This window comes from Mobula hypostoma, chromosome 1 (assembly GCF_963921235.1).
Source record: "Mobula hypostoma chromosome 1, sMobHyp1.1, whole genome shotgun sequence".
NCBI lineage: Eukaryota > Metazoa > Chordata > Chondrichthyes > Myliobatiformes > Myliobatidae > Mobula > Mobula hypostoma.
In genome coordinates, this window is record NC_086097.1 from 217942042 (window position 1) to 217960013 (window position 17972).

The following is a 17972-nucleotide window of genomic DNA, read 5'->3' on the forward strand; positions in this document are numbered from 1 at the left end:
TTGCTGAAATTAGATCTGTAAGTGCAGTGGATTCTGATTTCTTTGGGCACATTGGGACCAGTACATTTGTCCCAATTAAGCAGCTGTCCCAGTTAGCTGGTTTCATGGAAATATTTTAAAAAAGGTATTTTTAAAAAAAAGCAAGCTATGCACCGTTTAACTGAGTATTAAATTCTGTATTTAAGTGGTGTTGCAACATATTAGAACACTACCAAAAATACTACAGCACTGTATAACTGCATTGGTTCTTAATAATTATCAATGGAGAAATTTATTCTGTGTATGCTGACATATTCTTTTGACTGATTATAAGTGAGCAAAATCAGTGCAGACACTTCGTGCAGATTGGAACAGTGCTTTCAATGATTACATCCTCTAAATCTTCATTTTCATTGTAACATTCAAGATGATTGTCGACACCTTCAAATTCTTTGTAGTTCCTAACTTGTTGAAATAGTGAGATCATTTCCCTCCAGGCTGTTTCTGGCATCTCCAAGCGGCAGTGAGCAAAACATTTCTAAATTGTCTTACTGTTTATTACTCGCCAACTATTAGTGACTGAAAATTCACTGCTTTTTGAGCATAGACACATGAAACTGACACTATTCAAAACTCTTTGCTCTAAGCATGACTGGTGCTAGTTGGAAACTGTTTGGCAACAGTCTCCTGTCCTAATTAAGTGGCATGTACCATTTTTCCCAAATAGACGAGGGGAGGGGAATCCCAGCAATTTTCTCGATCAGTTTTTGTTCTTTAAGAGTTGTCCCAAGTAAGCAGCTGCCTCGATAAGATGATGGCCCATTAACAGAATCCACTGTATTTGTAGAGTAGAAATAGTCTGACACCTTAAAAAGTATGTTAATGTAGCAGTGTTTCTAGGACTTTTTTTACACGAGGCCTCAAGGTACAAGATTCTGTCTCTCTCAAAATCCAGAGCATCTTGTTTCATAGTACAGGCCTAACATATGTGAAGGCCTGTCCTCCAAAGTGATTTCAATATGACCCCTGCTTCTTGTGATTTTTATAAATGACTTGGATGAGGAAGTGGAGGGGTGTTTTAGTAAGTTTATAGATAACACAAAGCTTGTAGGTTTTGTGGATAGTGTAGAGGGTTGTCAACAGTTAAATAGATAAAGACATAATGCAGAGTTGAGTGGAGAAATGGCAGATGGAGCTCAATCTTGTAAAGTGTGAAGTTGTACAATTTGGAAGATTGAAATTAAACTACTACTACTATGTCGACTCAGGCCTAGGGGGCCGGTGTTGGGCACGATGACAGACTCTCCACTTTTCCCTCTCCCTCATCAGTGTGTTCAGTTCATCTACATTAGCCGCGCCACTGTTTTCTAGGAGCGGGTTGACCATGGTCTTGGGAGGGCGCCCAGGGTTCATTCTTCCGTGCTTGGGCTCCCATATGATGACTAGGCTGGCAGGTAGCTCAGGGTGGCGTAGACAGTGCCCCGCTAGTTACAGTCTTCTCACCTCGATTTTAGTAGAGAACATTGGTAGGTTGTTGTAGAGCTCAACATTTGTCGTTTGCTATTGCCAACACACATCAAGAGCAATCCAGAGCATTTGTGTATAGCAACCATCTAGAGACTTTCGCATCATCTTGGTGAGTGTCCACGTCTCGCGTCCGTACGTGAAAATAGACTCTATGACTGCTATGAAAATCCTCCTTTTAAGCCCTCTGGTCAGGTTTGATTTCCAGATTTCCTTCATGTCGTTCATAGCCCTCCATGCCAGCGCCTTCTGTATCTTTATGTCCTTCTCCAAGCTCATCATTCTTGACCCGAGGTACTTGTAGTCAAAGACTTTCTTAATGGTATCATTCTCTACGGTCTTGAGAGTACCTTCGTCGCAGTTAAACGCCATGTACTCTGTCTTTTTAGCGTTTAGGTGAAGTCCAACTTTATTGCATTCAATTTCCACTTTTGTCAGTAGCTGCTGTGCTTCCTCCATCTGGTCAGAGAGCAGGACTATGTCATCTGCAGAATCGAGATCTGTGAGTGTAACTGGTCTGACCCTTTTGGTTCTCCCTGTTTTTATGGTAAAACCAAGCTTGTCATGATCTTTGGTAGCTTGACGTAGAGCGTAATCAAGGACAATTATAAAGATGTAGGGTGCCAGAGTGTCTCCTTGCGGCACACCAGCTAGGAGCTCGAACATTGCTGTTTCTCCGTCTGGTGATACAACTTTCGCCATGGTTTTGGTATAGCGGGACTCTATTGCTCTCAGTAGATGGTCTGGCACTCTGTAAGCTTTCAGGATCTTCAGCATTTTACCTCGGTGAATGGAGTTAAAAGCTTTGCGAAAGTCGATGTAAGTAAGCAGGGCTGGTAGGTTGTTCTTCTTGACTTCCTCAATAATCCTATGGAGAGCAAGTATTTGCATTACTGTTGTGCACTTCTCCGAAAACCATTCTGATTGAATCTTAGCTTAGGGTCAATGGCGGTGCAAATCCTGTTCAAGATCATCCGATTGTATAACTTTGCTAAGATGCAGGTCAAGCTGATGCTGCGGTAGTTATCTGTCTTTGTGAGGGATCCAGACTTGGGGATTGGGATAATGTTTGAGTGACCACTGTTGTTTCGTCAATGCCGTATTAGATATATCCAGCAAGATGTCATCCAGGTCGCAGTTCTTCAGGACATCTGGTGGTATCCCATCTGGTCCAGTGCTCCTGCCCTGTTTGAGTGCATATTTCTTCAGTTCCCCAATAGTGAATGGGCCATCACTGATGTCGACTTGCATTAGTATCGTGGGTATGTCATCTTCTTCTTCTGTGATCGTTGAAGGGCTTCCCAGCAGGTTCTTAAAGTGAGTAAACCATGTCAGGACATGGTCCTCTGCTGTTTTACCATTTATTTGACCTAATGGGGACTCCTTCCGTCTACTGATCTCATTGACTAGGCGCCATGCTTCTCCATGCTGCATGTCTTCATTAGTAGCTTCTATCTCTGTAATCCTCTCAGCTAGTTCTTCTTCCTTCAGTCGGTCGTAGGTGGCAAAGAGATTCTTCTTTGCTGTCTTGAACTCGTCTCTTAGCTCTTCTGTTTCACTCCTTCTAAGTTCGGCATGACAAGCATTGACCACGTTTCTTGCTGAGATGACGTCAGGATGTTTTGAGATCTGACTCTTCTTGATTTGCTTCACAGTAGGCAAACTCTTTGTTGCATCTGTGTGTGCATCTGTGAGCCGTTGATAGCGGTCGGTGGTAGTCTCTTCCTCCTCCCTTTCCAGTGGGCTGAAGTGATTTCTCACCTCCACTGTGTACTGGGCTTGAAGAACAGGTTGTGAGGAGAATACCTTCCAGTCTATCTTCTCCTTGGGACCTGTGGCTTTGGGTTGCCGCAGGCTCTGTATCACTTGCATTGAGACTACTCTGTGATCAGAACTGACTGAGTTGAAGGTGCTGTAGGCTTCTGTGTTGATCACACAATTACACCATTTTGTTCTTATGAGGATGCAATCGAGCCGTTTCCTGTAGATGGAGGCTCTGTTTTCATATGTCCACAGTTTACCAGCTCGCTTCTTGAATTGTGTGTTGGCGGCAATGAGTCTGTGTCCCTGGATGAAATCAACTAGATATTGTCCATTTCTGTTGGTAAAGTCTTGGTATGAGTATGGAACGTCTTCCAGTCTGACCTGGGCTTTAAAATCGCCGAACACAGCTAGGAAGTTATGTGCCGGTATTGAAGTGACAGCTTTGTGAAGTTTACTGTAGAAGGCCTCCACCTCCTTCTCCTCACTGCAGTTGTGTGGGGAGTGACAGAGGTTGCCGGGTTTCCGTCAAATTCCGCAGTAAGGGTTCTGTCATTAACTGATACTACGCCCCTCAGTGCCTCCTTCTCCTTGTGGTTCAACATCAGCCCTACTCCACCTAGTGCTGACATCGCCGTCAGCTCTCTCCATACAGACGAGGTGATGAGATGCATCCCCTCTACCTCTGAACCTTATCTCTTCGTCAGGGTTTACATGATGGTGTTCTTGGATCCCCAGGATGGAGATCTTGTATCTGCTGGCCTGTGATGCCAACTCTGTGCATCGAGGCAAGAGGCAGATGGTGTTTGCGTTGAAGGCTGAGATGATCGTTTTTACCTTACAACGCAAAAGAGGCGCAGTTCGCTCGGCCCTCTTGTCGGCTGAACTCTCCCCGTGAGGTTTGAGGTTGCAACTTTATACTGCCTGTCTCGGCCTGGGTCTGGGCGTTCCGCAGAGTTGCTGAGCACTCCCGGCTCTAGAAGTATAGGGTTTTTTGGGTTGTCTGTCATCATAATGCCTTACGAGGCACGAAATGAAAGACTGTGTGGCGCGCCACTCCTCACACAGACAGGTAGCCGTTGACTCACAAAGAATTCATCCGCCCTTTGACAGGTTTTGTTTTTAGTCCTGCTGGGTGCCTACACACCCTCCTCCCTGTTTAACCGAAGTGCACCAGGGGGTGTGCCGGTTGAGTCACCGACAACCTGACCCGAGACAGGTAGTACTGGGCTACGTGGCACCAGTGGCAAGGCAAGGCCCTGACCTGACCTGAAAATTGAAATTAAAAGTGGAGTATAAAGTTAGTGGCAAGATTCTTAGCAATGTGGAGGAACAGAGGGATCTTGAAGTCCAAATCCATAGTTTCCGTGTAAGTTGATAGAGTGTTTCAGAATGCATATAGTGTCCTGGCCTTTCTTGGTTGGGTGAGTGAGTTCAAAAGCTGTGAGGTAATGTTGCAGCTCTAAAATTCTCAGTATTGTGTTCAGTTCTGGTTGCATCATTATAGGAAAGATGCAGAGGAGATTTACCAGGATGCTTCCTTGATTAGAGGACATGTCTTATGAGTAATGTCTGAGCGAGTTCAGGCTTTTCTCTTTGAAACAACAGAGTATCAATGGCATTTGATAGAGGTGTATAAGATTATGAGAAGCATTGGTAGAATGGATAGCCAGCAACTTTTTCCCAGGGTGTCAATGGGTAATACTCGAGATCATCTGTTTAGGGTGAGTGGAGCAATGTTTAGGGGAGGTGGGCCCCAGTGGTAGTTTTTTCTCTCTCTACAGAAAGTGGTTGGTGCCTGGAATGCACTGCGGGAGTGGTGGTAGAGGCTGATACAATAGGGATATTTAAAAGACTGTTGGATAGACAAACAGATGTAAGAAAAATGGAGGGAGATGGACTGTGTACAAGGGAAAGATTAGCTGGACCATGGGGTATGTTTATATAGGTTGGTACAATATCATGTGCTGATGGGCCCTTGCTGTACTGTTCTGTGTAAAACTGGCAGTGGAAGTCAGTTGGGTTGTAGATTGAAGATTAAGTGCATTGTTGAGAATAAGGTAAGCTTGGTCACAAACAATTAGGTTGGGAGTGATAGGAACAAACAAAGTTATCCACTAGGCATGCCCTACACATGCATTTTCACAACATTGAATCAGTTATTGTTGGCCAGATTTGAAAAGTTATGATGCTATTTCAAGCCTGTGGTCTTATCTCACCTGCTCTATCCAGCATATTTCATTTCCAGGATGTTTAAAATAGTCCATTTTAAAGTATTTGAAAATAAAAATGCAAATTTTTAATTGAATTGTTATTGGAACAGGAGCCAATATAGATCACAATGAGATGGAAGGATTATGAAAAAAGCAGCAGAAGTTTGTCCAAGCAAACTTATGAAAGATGGGAGGCCTGCTAGGAGAGTATTGGAATAGTTAAGTCTAGGAATAGCAAAGATATGCAAGAGGGTTTAGTCACCCAAGTGAGCTGAGTTACAATTTGAGAATGCTCCACTGAAGCAAGCAGTCAAACCTGGTAATGGAGTGGAATTAGCTCTGAGACAATAGTAATAAATGGCATAACTCGGCTTCAGTTTCCAGGGAGCCAAATTTACGATGAACACTATAGAGCACTTCTCCATTGCCATCATGTTATTTAATAATAAGAAATTTCTGCTTGTATAATAATAGTTTCTAGATAAATTGTCTATGGAATTTGTAACAATTAACTGCTCTAGAGAGGTTGTGCAGACTTGGATCTTATCACAGCATATACTGTATGTGTAACCTGGTACTATTCGTGGTCATCTGCTGCTGTAGCCCGTCCACTTCATAGTTTGGGGTGTGTTGTGCATTCAGAGATGCTCTTCTGCACACCACTGTGGTACTGAGTTACTGTCACCTTCTTGTCAGCTTGAACGAGTCTGGCCATTCAACTCTGACCTCTCTCATTAACAAAGTCGTTTTGTCCACAGAACTACAGCTCACTGGGTGCTTTTTGTTTCTCGCACCATTCTCTAAACTAGAGGCCGTTGTGTGTGAAAATCACAGAAGATCAGCAGTTTCTGAGAAACACAAACCACCCCATCTGGCACCAACAATCATTCTATGGTCAAAGCCACGTAGATTACACTTCTTCCCCATTCTGACACTTGGTCTGAACAACAACTGAACCTCTTGACTATGTCTGCATGCTGTATTGCATTGAGTTGCTGCCACATGATTGGCTGACTTGATATTTGTATTTATGAACAAGTGTAAAGCTGTACCTAATAAAGTGGCCACTGAGTGTATCTCCTAATGTTAATACCAAAGCATGGCCTGGAGAAGAAAGTGAAAATACCTAAATTACTATTTTTCACACTTCTGCTCCAACCCTGTGACTTAATACAAACTTTGTATGACTTGGTCCAGTAACTTAACAGTAGAAGCAATAGGAAGATATGGTGGGAGTCCTAATATTTAATTGGACAACTATTAGACAATTCAGGGTTTAGAATTATGAAGTGTTTATGTGAGTTTTAACGTGTATAAAATTCTGGGTGGGGATCCAAAACTGAATATAGCAGATAAATAGTCACATGGAAACTACTTTTTATTTCATAATTTAGAGATTCATGACTATGAAATGGTCACTTCATGAATTTTTTTTATTTTATGTTGACATTCCTAGTTTTTTAAGAATTATTTTAGTAGAAATATTTAATTCAATTAAGTAGAATCAACTTGGTTTCATTTTCTCAATTTCATAAATGGAGAAATTCTACTCTTTGTAGAGGTCATTCATTCCTGGGACCTTTTCTGTTAGATCACCAGGACCTAGCTATCACTATGGTTCCCTTATTCTAAATCTTCTCAATTTCTATTTCCAGAGGTCTAACATAGGACATATTTTATATGTAGCCATACAAAGGCTTTTTCAAGTATTATTCCCTTTTATTATACTGAACTGATCTGATTTTTTTATGTCCCTAACTTACCTGTGACTATGAAATGCTGATTCTGAAATTGCAGTTTCAATTTATATTGCTTGTTATACATTACTCTGTTGCAATAATATGCAGTTTGTCATTAATTTCAGGACAGATTGAGAATAGAAAGAAACCAAGAATACAATGAATTATTAAGAGAACAAGATAAATATGAGCAATTAAGAAGAGATGGCAGATGGATTCCAAAGGTGACATTTTTTGTTTTGAAATGAAAGTAGTACTCATAATAAAGCAGTATTAACATCAAATCAAAAATATAGTTAATGCTGTCCTAACTAAATTATGTTTTAAAAATCTTATAGTCTGTTCTGCCCTTTGTACCTGTGTTAGTTCTGTAAATGAAAGATCCAAGTAAATCTTACTACCTTCCTCTCACCTAATGCAATGCAAATTCCCTTTTTGAAGCTTACAATTAAATCTGCCTGAATATCCCTTTCAGGTATTGGATTTCAAATCATAATTAGTTGCTGCCTTTACTGTAAGACCATATTCCCCCAGTAAATGTTTCTATCAAATATTCCCATTACCACCTTTGTTTTAAAAAGAATGATCTCAGTTTTTCTAATCTTAATCCTAATTTCTATTAGAACTCAAATTCTCTATTTTGGGTGGTGGTGTCATAAATTTCTTCTGGACTTTTTCCAAGAATTTAAACCTTCTTCATTAGGGTTATTATGGTTATCAGAATTGAAGTCAGGACACTCCGCCTTCAGAGTTTTGAGCCTATGAATTAATAGTCTCCACTTCACCCTCTTTAAAATTACACTATTTACCTTGTTTATCATTTTATCTTTCACACTGCATCTCTTCTCATTTTTGTGTATTAAATTTGACTTGCCTAATTAACCATTATGACTCTGTCCTTTTGAGATTGGCTACTGCACTGCTTACTGTTAAAGTTTTAGTTGCTTGTTGTTATATGTAAACTTTTAATTATACCCTGTATACTAAATCCATGTGCTTTTAATGCCAAAGAGAGCAACAATGAACTCCCTTCAGTCTAGAAGTCAGAGATTTACTACTAATGTTTTATATAATTGAGCATAGAGCTTTTAATTGTATTATATATTATAGTTTCTTTACTGAAAATGTTGTTTGAATGCAAGCTGTCAATGCCTCTGTTTGAATTCCATATAATGCTTCTATCTTACTTACCACCCCTCATATCTGTTTTTCATTTGTGTTCTGTATTACCGTAAATTCCGGTGTATAAGCCAAGAATTTGGCCCTAAATTTTGGTCCTAAAATTAAGGGGTCGGCTTATACAGAGGGTGCCAATTTTGGAAAAACGAATACACGGAAGACAGTTCATATTTATCGGCTGTTTTTGAGTCAAATTTGTTCCACTGTTGACGCACAAATTCTTTGAATGGTTTATTTAAACTCACATCTAGTGGCTGGAGCACGGACATCAAACCACCGGGGATGACTGCAGTGTCCGTTTTTTCAGCTTTCAATGCTGCTTTTGTCTCACCTGACAAGTGCGCTTTGAACATGTCCCAGACAAGTAGCGACTTTTCCTTCCCAAAGCCTTTGGGATGTCGACGCCACACCTCTTTAACCCACTTCAAGCAACCCGCTTCATCTAACCAGCAGCGTTTTTAGACCTAAACAACAACACCCCACAGGAATTTTCTGAGCAATCTTTGTTTCTTGTCTCAACACAAGATCACGTCTGTTCATAAATCGGGTGCACCAACTTTGTGTAGCTTTGAAATTTTCGCTGACCTCTTGGTGTTTTTCGTCCCATTTCAACGCTTGAACTTGAATCATTTCTCTGAAACGATGTATCTAGACAATCGCTGGTGATTCACCCACTCTAAAACTTTTTCTTCCAGTTCTGGCCACATGCATGTTTTCCTGCAGCTTGCACATTTCATCTTTGGCATTTCCCTCAGCATGTCCTCTGCCTTTCTCCACTCTCTCACTTGTTTCTCATTTACACTAAACTTCTTAACAGCTGCAGAATTATTCGTTCCTTTAGCAAAATCAACAAGCTTCAGCTTGAAGCCAGCATCATATCGCATTCGTTTTAATCTTTTGTATCGTGGTGGTTGCAAACTCAATACTGAGTACACGTACTGATCCTGCCACCCAGTGTTATATTTTAATGAGATTACGATGGGCGCTAAATGGTTTCATGGGGGTTACATTCCAGAGGATTCTTTACCATTGGAGACCTAATCCAAAATTTCCCTCCCTGATTTATTTATTAAGTATTGGCTTATAACGCTCTACAATGTGTAGGCCTGTTTTCTTAGCAGGTACTGGTTCACAAAATTTCCAGGTTCTGGATCCAGCAAAGCTGAGTACCAGCATGTGAGATCTTGTGATCTTTTTTGGTTAAATCAAAAACCTCTACAAAAGGGGTCGGCTTATACAAACGTAACATGAAAAAGGCACTTCTTTAGCCTTAAAAATAGGGGGTGGGCTTGTACTCTGGGTTGGCTTATACTCCAGAATATACGGTATATTTTATAGTTCCTTTACTGAAAATGTTGTTGGAATGAAAGCTGTTAATGCCTGTGTTTGAATTCTATCTTACTTACCATCCATCATATCTGTTTTTCATTTGTGTTTTGTCTGCCAGTTTTATTTAATGTTAATGTTTGGAAAAAAAATGCTTACTTATTGTCATTATTTATATCCAAAGATAGAAAATACATTTAATTGTAATATGTTTTATAAGAGCATTTTTAACTTTTACAGCTACGTGTAATATTTATTTGGATACTAACTAATTCCTTTTAAAATTATAACTAATACTATAAGGAAAATATCGATCCTTCGGATGAATCCGGATTTCAGGCTGCACGTCGTTTAAGATCTGGTCAACAACCACATGAATCTGTTTCTTATAAGAATGATTCACGTACAATGGAGGCCTATGAAAAGTTGTTGAATAAAAAGCGTCAGGAAGAGGATAGATATCGCAGTTCTGATGATCCTGAGGTTGGTCATCGAAGGTAATAATATTGATAAAGCATGTGTAGACTAAATTAATAATGAGATGTATTGATTATTGAACACATTTTGGTAATTTTGATGTATGGTTTTGTTGAAAATACTTCATTTAAAATCATCTTTAAAAGGACTTGTATGAATGGTTTATTTAAAATAACAAATTTTAGATTTATATCTGTTCAAATAGAATCATTAGCTTTGAAAGTCATTTCCTTTCCATCAAGTCAGATTTCATTTGTGGTATTTCCATTGGTTTCAAGGAATGAACACTTTGATAGGCTGTTCTGCTTTTTGATGTTTGCTCATTAGATTTAATCAGACATTTTAGTATCTTGAATGAAGAAAGATTTTAAGCCAGCTTTTACTTTCAGTTATAACTGTCATCCTGCCATAGTCACCTGGTTAAACAATTTTTAGTTATATTAAAAATAAATAGTTACTTTCTGTAACGAGAGAACTTTGGGGCAATTCAAAATCACTTCACTTGGTCTTGATCATTTGCCTATTTTTTGGGATTTATTTTGGTGGGGTAGAATTAATCATTTCTATTAAAGATTTCCAACATGTTTGAATTGGATTTAATCAGGTTTCTGCTTTTTAAAGGGCAGTTTGCAAACTGGCTGCCATCAAACGTTCAAATTTCTTATCTGTGATTAGTTCGTGAAGTAGGAAAACTTGACAAACTGGGCAGCACCTGTGGAGGTGGGAATGTTAACAATCCTGCTGTGGAATTGTTTAAGAGGTAGGGGAAGGTATAGTGGAGAAAAGAATGAGAAGGAAGATGCAACTGAGTGGAAAGTGGAGAATGAATTACTCTATTACAATCTCTCCTTATTGATGCTTTCTCACCTTTACCCTTTTTCATTGCAAACTGAATATTTTTGTAATTTTAGCTTTTGTAATTTTATTCATGAGGAGTCAAGACCAAATGGTAAGAGGATAGGTAATTACTGAATCCAGGCCTCAATGATGATTCATTTGCCATTTTAAATCTTGCCCCTTTTCTTTTTCAATTATCATAGCCCAGGTTTTGTAGCATATTATTTACTATTTTTTATACTTGTGTTGCCCTCAACATTTGTTGACTTTCACAGTTATAGGAAATTGAGTAAGGTTATTAATTTTACAAGGGGATCTGTAACCTATGCAAACAAAACAACAGTTAAATCGCTTTAACTGATCAGGTTAAAGAATAATTGCTGTAATATTCAGTTCTAATTAGGAAGTGTAATTTTGAATATCAAAATCGGATTAAATATCACTGACATACAGGACTGTGCAAAAATCTTAGGCACCGTAGATTTCTTATAAATTTTCTTTTGGATTGTTTTTATCTTCTGCATTAGTGTGTGTCAGTAGAAAAGAGCAAATTTTAGATTTCAAAACTGTTACGTAACTGGCAACAATGAATATCAATCGAGACAGGTTATATAAAAATAACCAAACATTTATTAAACACCGATAAACGATAAGGGGGAAAAAAACAAACGAAAGCTTTAACCGGAAGTTAACAGATATGCAGCCGTTCACCAACTCACCACTCGGCTCTGGTTGTTAAAGCGTTAAATGTGAAAACAGTTCTTAAAGCGATACAGTCAGATATAGTTCTTAAAGTGATAACTTCGAACAGATTTACACGTTCAATTGAGAGAGACTTCTCTAGAGAAGGATTTCTTCACAGACGCACCTTTACTGCTGGTTCTGTCCACAGGATTCACGATGCCGAAAATAAACAGTTTAAATCGACTGACCTTCCTTGAGAGAGAGAGAGCACACCTTTGCATGAACTCGTTGCTCCTTTGGCAAGAGTTATCTCGATGCAGGTTGCTACTCCAACAAAGACTCAATAAGGTCGATCCTTTATTTAATTGCCAAATGATGCCGACTTCTCTCGATCCTTCGATCCTGCACTTTGATGAATTCTTCATTCTCCCTTCGAATGTTGGAATTGAGTAAATCAACACATCCAGCAAAAATTTCTTGTCCAAATAATATGGTATTTTGCAACTGAACGCACAACTGTTTTAAAAATGAAACTGCGTCACAAAAACAAACACACAACAGAAATGGAGATACAGCACGTTCTACCTGGAAATCTACAAACTCAAAAGCCAACTGAGTCACCTGGGTCGACCCTTATATAGTCATGGGGCACATGTCATCACGTGACTTCATGTCGGCAGGAAAATCACATCAGGTGACCTCCAAAAGACCATTACATCATTCTCACAAAAAAACCAGATCTCCTTGAGCATGTAACACCTCCCTTCAAAAAAAAAATTTTGGTCTCTTGAAGAACAAAATTTTAACAATTTTATACAAAAAACAACAAATATATAAAATTTACAAAATACACAATACATACAATCTTATCTTTCAGCCTTTTACAAACTAATGTACAGTAGGAGTGTTACAAATGTTAAAATATCACTCCAAAAAAAAACAAATTTTCATTATACATTTAACATCTAGACAAGCAATCAGCAATCACATTATCTTTACCCTTAATATGAGTGATCAAAATATTGTATTCCTGTAATATTAAACTGTGTTATTAAATTAGAGTCTAATTTCCTTAACCCTTTTCCTTCACGGTCACAGTGGCATGACCAAATTCACTGTTAGCTAACTTAATAGTTAAGTCAGCTTTTGAAAGTCTCTCAAATAATTTCTCCACCACCGTAATATGTGCTTTCCACGTATTATTCCCTGTAACCAAATCATCAATATAGGCATCTGTATCTTTTAATCCCTGAATCACGCCATTAATCATCCTCTGAAAAGTACTTGGTGCATTCTTCATCCCAAATGGAAGAACATTATATTCATATAATCCAGATGGGGTTACAAATGCTGAAATCTCTCTACCTCTATCCGTCAATGGAACACACCAATAACCTTTTAACAAATCAATTTTTGTAAGGAATTTGGCCTTTCTATCTTTATCCACACAATCATCTACTCTAGGGATTGGATATGCATCGGTCTTTGTCACAGCATTCACCTTTCTGTAATCCGTACAAAACCTAATACTATTATTTGGCTTAGGCACCATAACACACAGTGAACTCCAATTCGAATTAGAATGTCTAATAATATCATTCTCTAACATGTACTTAATTTCTTGTTCAGCAAGTTCACATTTTTCCCTGTTCATTCGATACGGATGTTGTTTTATGGGTTTTGCATCTCCAACATCTACATCATGTGTAGCTACGGTGGTTCTTCTAGGGGCGTCTGGAAATAAATCCCTGTATTTAAAAATTAACTGTTTCATCTGCTCTCTCTCTTCTGGCTGTATGAGCTAATTTTTCATTAATATTTTCCAGAATTTTCGAATTTGGTAACCTGGCTGAAATAATGTTGGGTTTAAAATGAGTTACGGATAAATCCTCCAGTAAGTTTTCATCAAAATCAGATTCATTATCGATCACAACAGTCATAGTAGCAACTTCTCTCTCATAATACGGTTTTATCATATTTATATGACACAGCTATGTTGTCTTTCTCCGATCTGGGGTTTTTACCACATAATCCACATCATTTACCTTAGATTTAATCTCATAAGGACCATGGAATTTGGCTTGCAATGGGTTCGTTTGCACTGGGAAGAGAACCAACACCTTATCTCCAGGCTTAAATGACCTCATCCTAGCTTCCTTATCGTACCATGTCTTCATCTTCTCTTGAGCTAACTTTAAATTTTCCTTGGCCAAGCTACAAGCTTTGTACAATCTGTCTTTAAATTTCAAAACATAATCGAGTAAACTAGTGTGTACTTCCTTATTAATCCACTGTTCCTTCAACAAAGCCAAAGGTCCTCAAACTCTATGTCCAAACACAAGTTCAAAAGGACTAAAACCTAATGATTCCTGTACTGCCTCCCTTACTGCAAAAAGTAGTAAATGTATACCTTCATCCCAGTCCTTTTCATTTTCCACACAATATGTCCTAATCATAGTTTTTAGTGTAGAATGAAATCTGTCCAAGGCTCCTTGTGATTCTGGATGATAGGCTGAGGAAATAATCTGCTTTGCTCCCAGTTTATAAACTATCTGCTGAAACAACCCAGACATAAAATTACTCCCTTGATCTGATTGTATTTCCTTAGGCAATCCAAAATAAGTAAAGAATTTTATAAGAGCCTTTCTCACTGTTTTGACTGTTATATTCCTAAGAGGTGTTGCTTCTGGAAACCTAGACGCTGTGCACATAATAGTTAATAAATATTGATGTCCAGTTTTAGTTTTTGGCGGAGGACCTACACAGTCTACAATGATTTTTGAGAACGGCTCACCAAATACAGGAATTGGTTGCAGTGGGGCCACTGGAGTAACCTGATTAGGTTTACCAACAATTTGACACGTGTGACACGTTCTACAAAATGTCACCACATCTTGTCTTAAACTAGACCAATAAAAATGTTTAGAAACTTTGTTCATAGTTTTCTTTACCCCTAAATGACCACCCAAAGGAATACTATGAGCCATAGTCAAAATCTCATTTTGGTAAATTTTAGAACTACTGCCTGATGATTAACTTCCCATTCCTCACTAGCAGGAATTGTAGGCGATCTCCACTTTCTCATTAATACCTCCTTTTCAAAATAATATCCAACTGGTACTTTTTCAATTTCACTATCTGGAAGAGCTTGTTCTTTTAATTTAACTATCTCAGGATCTCTACCCTGCTCTGCTATCATCTCCTTCCGAGATAAAGACAAACCTTCCTGATCAGACTTACCATCAAAATCCTGATCAGATAAGGTAGGCAAGAACGTTTCTGATACATCCTCAAAATTCGAATCTTGATTTGAACTGTCATGGGCAACAACCTCATCCTTTACATCAGTCTTTTTAGCCATAGCTCTTGTTACAACACAGGAAGAATCTGTGTTAGAATCCCTCTGTGGTTCCTCAGAATCTGAATTGATTGTCAAATGCACTTCAGGAAAAACTTGTCCACCTGCTAAATCATTCCCTAACAAAAGAGAAACATCTTTCACAGGTAAATTGGATTGTAGTCCTACTTTAACAAACCCTGTAACTAATCCTGACCTTAAATTTACTCTGTGTAAATGTACTGGCATAAGGACGCTCCCTACCCCTCTTATATAGTTTACCTCACCAATGTCAGACTCATCACTAAACCTTAGCACACCGTCTAATATTAGTGATTGCGAAGCTCCAGTATCTCTAAGTATCCTTATTGGTACTGCATTGGATCCTTCTTTCAAGGATACAAATCCTTCTGTTATAAAATGTTCATACCCCTTCTTAACTTGGTCAGACTCTGACACATCTTCATCAATATTTTCTAAACCCTGTGGCTTTACAGGTTTTTCAATATGCTGCACACAAGCATCTGGGGCCACTTCTTTCTCTTTCCTTTTCAATCGGAAGCAATTAGCTACTACATGTCCAGGTTTCTTACAATAATTACAAAAATACCAAACTGACTTTCCTTCACGTCTCCCTTCATCCTTACTTTTCTCACTAACTTCAGATTTAATTTCTGATTTACCTTGACTCTCTGTGCTAGTTTTCCTTTTAAAAAATTTTACCTGGAGAAAATTTATTCTTGTGAATTAAAACATACTTATCAGCCAATTTAGAAATCTCCTGCAATGTAGCAGTGTCCCGTTCATTTAAGTATGTTCTCACTTCAACAGGAATGCTTCTTTTAAATTTCTCCTGCAAAATCAGCTCTTTTAATTTATTATACTCCCCATTCACATTTTTATAGGAAACCCATCTCTCAAAACACACAGATTTCTCATAGGCAAATTCCACATAAGTTTTTTTCCACCGATTTCTTCAAACTTCTAAATCTTTCTCTATATGCTTCTGGAACCATCTCGTATGCCTTTAATATATTCTGCTGAACAATATCATAATCCAGTGCTTGCTCAGCATTTAAAGCTGTATAAACTTGTTGTGCCTTGCCTTTAATTACACTTTGTAACATCACTGGCCATTGGTCCTTCAGCCACTTTAAACTCAGAGCAACTGTTTCGAAATGTTGTAAATATGTGTCCACATCAGCTTCATTAAATGGAGCCAAAATGACCTCACGACTAGCATTAAACTGTTTTGAAGAACCAGAAGACTGACTCCCGAACTTTAATTTCTGCATCTCTAGCTCGAATTTCCTCTGGTTTTTAGCTTCTCTTTCTGCAAACTCCCTTTTTTTAAGGGCTTCTCTTTCTTCGAATTCCCTTTTTTTAATAGCCTCCATAGCCTCGAATTCCTTCTGTTTATTTACAGCTTCTAACCGACTCTTTTCCAAATCAGCTTCTAATTGCTTTAACTTGTTCAAGATGTAACTGCATTTCATACAATTTTTCTTTGTATGAAAGCCTTGGTAGAATTTCTCGTAATTCCCTTAATATCCAACTTCCTAGCAATCTCCAATACGTCAGGTTTTCTGGCATTCTCTGAAAATCCCGAGTCAGGTGTCTTCAAAAACCCGTCAATATCCATCGTTGCCGAATACAACACACACACCAATAAAACCAAAAAAAAAATCGGGTATTTCCCTTTTCCAAATCAAAATGGCAATTACCAGCACTTAAACTCAAAATCAGAACACTTCCTGGCCGAGCCCCCATGTTTATGTTACGTAACCGGCAACAATGAATATCAATCGAGACAGGTTATATAAAGATAACCAAACATTTATTAAAAACACCGATAAATGATAAGGGGAAAAAAAATCAAACAAAAGCTTTAACTGGAAGTCAACAGATATGCAGCCGTTCACCAACTCGCCACTCAGCTCTGGTTTTTAAAGCGTTAAATGTGAAAACAGTTCTTAAAGCGATACAGTCAGATATAGTTCTTAAAGCGATAACTTCGAAAGTCCAACAGATTTACACGTTCAACTGGGAGAGACTTCTCTGGAGAAGGATTTCTTCACAGACGCACCTTTACTGCTGGTTCTGTCCACAGGATTCACGATGCCGAAAATAAACAGTTTAAATCGACTGACCTTCCTTGAGAGAGAGAGAGCACACCTTTGCATGAACTCGTTGCTCCTTTGGCAAGAGTTATCTCGATGCAGGTTGCTACTCCAAAGAAGACTCAATAAGGTCGATCCTTTATTAAACTGCCAAATGATGCCGACTTCTCTCGATCCTTCGATCCTGCACTTTGATGAATTCTTCACTTTCCCTTCGAATGTTGGAATTGAGTAAATCAACACATCTAGCAAAAATTTCTTGTCCAAATAATATGGTATTTTGCAACAGGACGCACAACCGTTTTAAAAATGAAACTGCATCACAAAAACAAACACGCAACAGAAATGGAGATACAGCACGTTCTACCTGGAAATCTACAAACTCAAAAACCAACTGAGTCACCTGGGTCGACCCTTATATAGTCACGGGACACATGTCATCACGTGACCTCACATCGGTGAGAAAATCACATCAGGTGACCTCCAAAAGACCATTACATCATTCTCACAAAAAAAAACAGATCTCCTTGAGCATGTAACAAAACATTTAACTTTTTGGAAAATGAAGGTTACGGAAAACTTTTTTGTATTGTGTTAAAGTAACATACTAAGTAGTAGACCACTTTTCAAATAAAAACTTTATTATTTTATTGGTATATACCCCTGTGCATGATTAAACAAAAAAAAACAAACAGGATGTTAGTGATCAATGACATAATAAGTTGAATGAACTAAACTGACGAGCTGAAACAGAAACGATGTAGATTAGATTATATGAACACTCAGTCTTTTTATT

At 38.4% G+C, this 17972-nt stretch overlaps 1 protein-coding gene across 7 annotated transcripts in view; it reads left to right on the top strand.

Annotated features, from left to right (window-relative positions):
- LOC134355019 (centrosome and spindle pole-associated protein 1) overlaps nucleotides 1–17972 on the top strand; it is a 187202-nt gene that overhangs the window by 35562 nt on the left and 133668 nt on the right. For all 7 annotated transcript variants that reach the window (XM_063064662.1, XM_063064671.1, XM_063064680.1 and 4 more), the window contains 2 exons: nucleotides 7342–7440; nucleotides 10025–10218. In XM_063064662.1, coding sequence (XP_062920732.1) covers nucleotides 7342–7440; nucleotides 10025–10218 — 293 coding nt within the window. The remainder of the gene's footprint in view (nucleotides 1–7341; nucleotides 7441–10024; nucleotides 10219–17972) is intronic.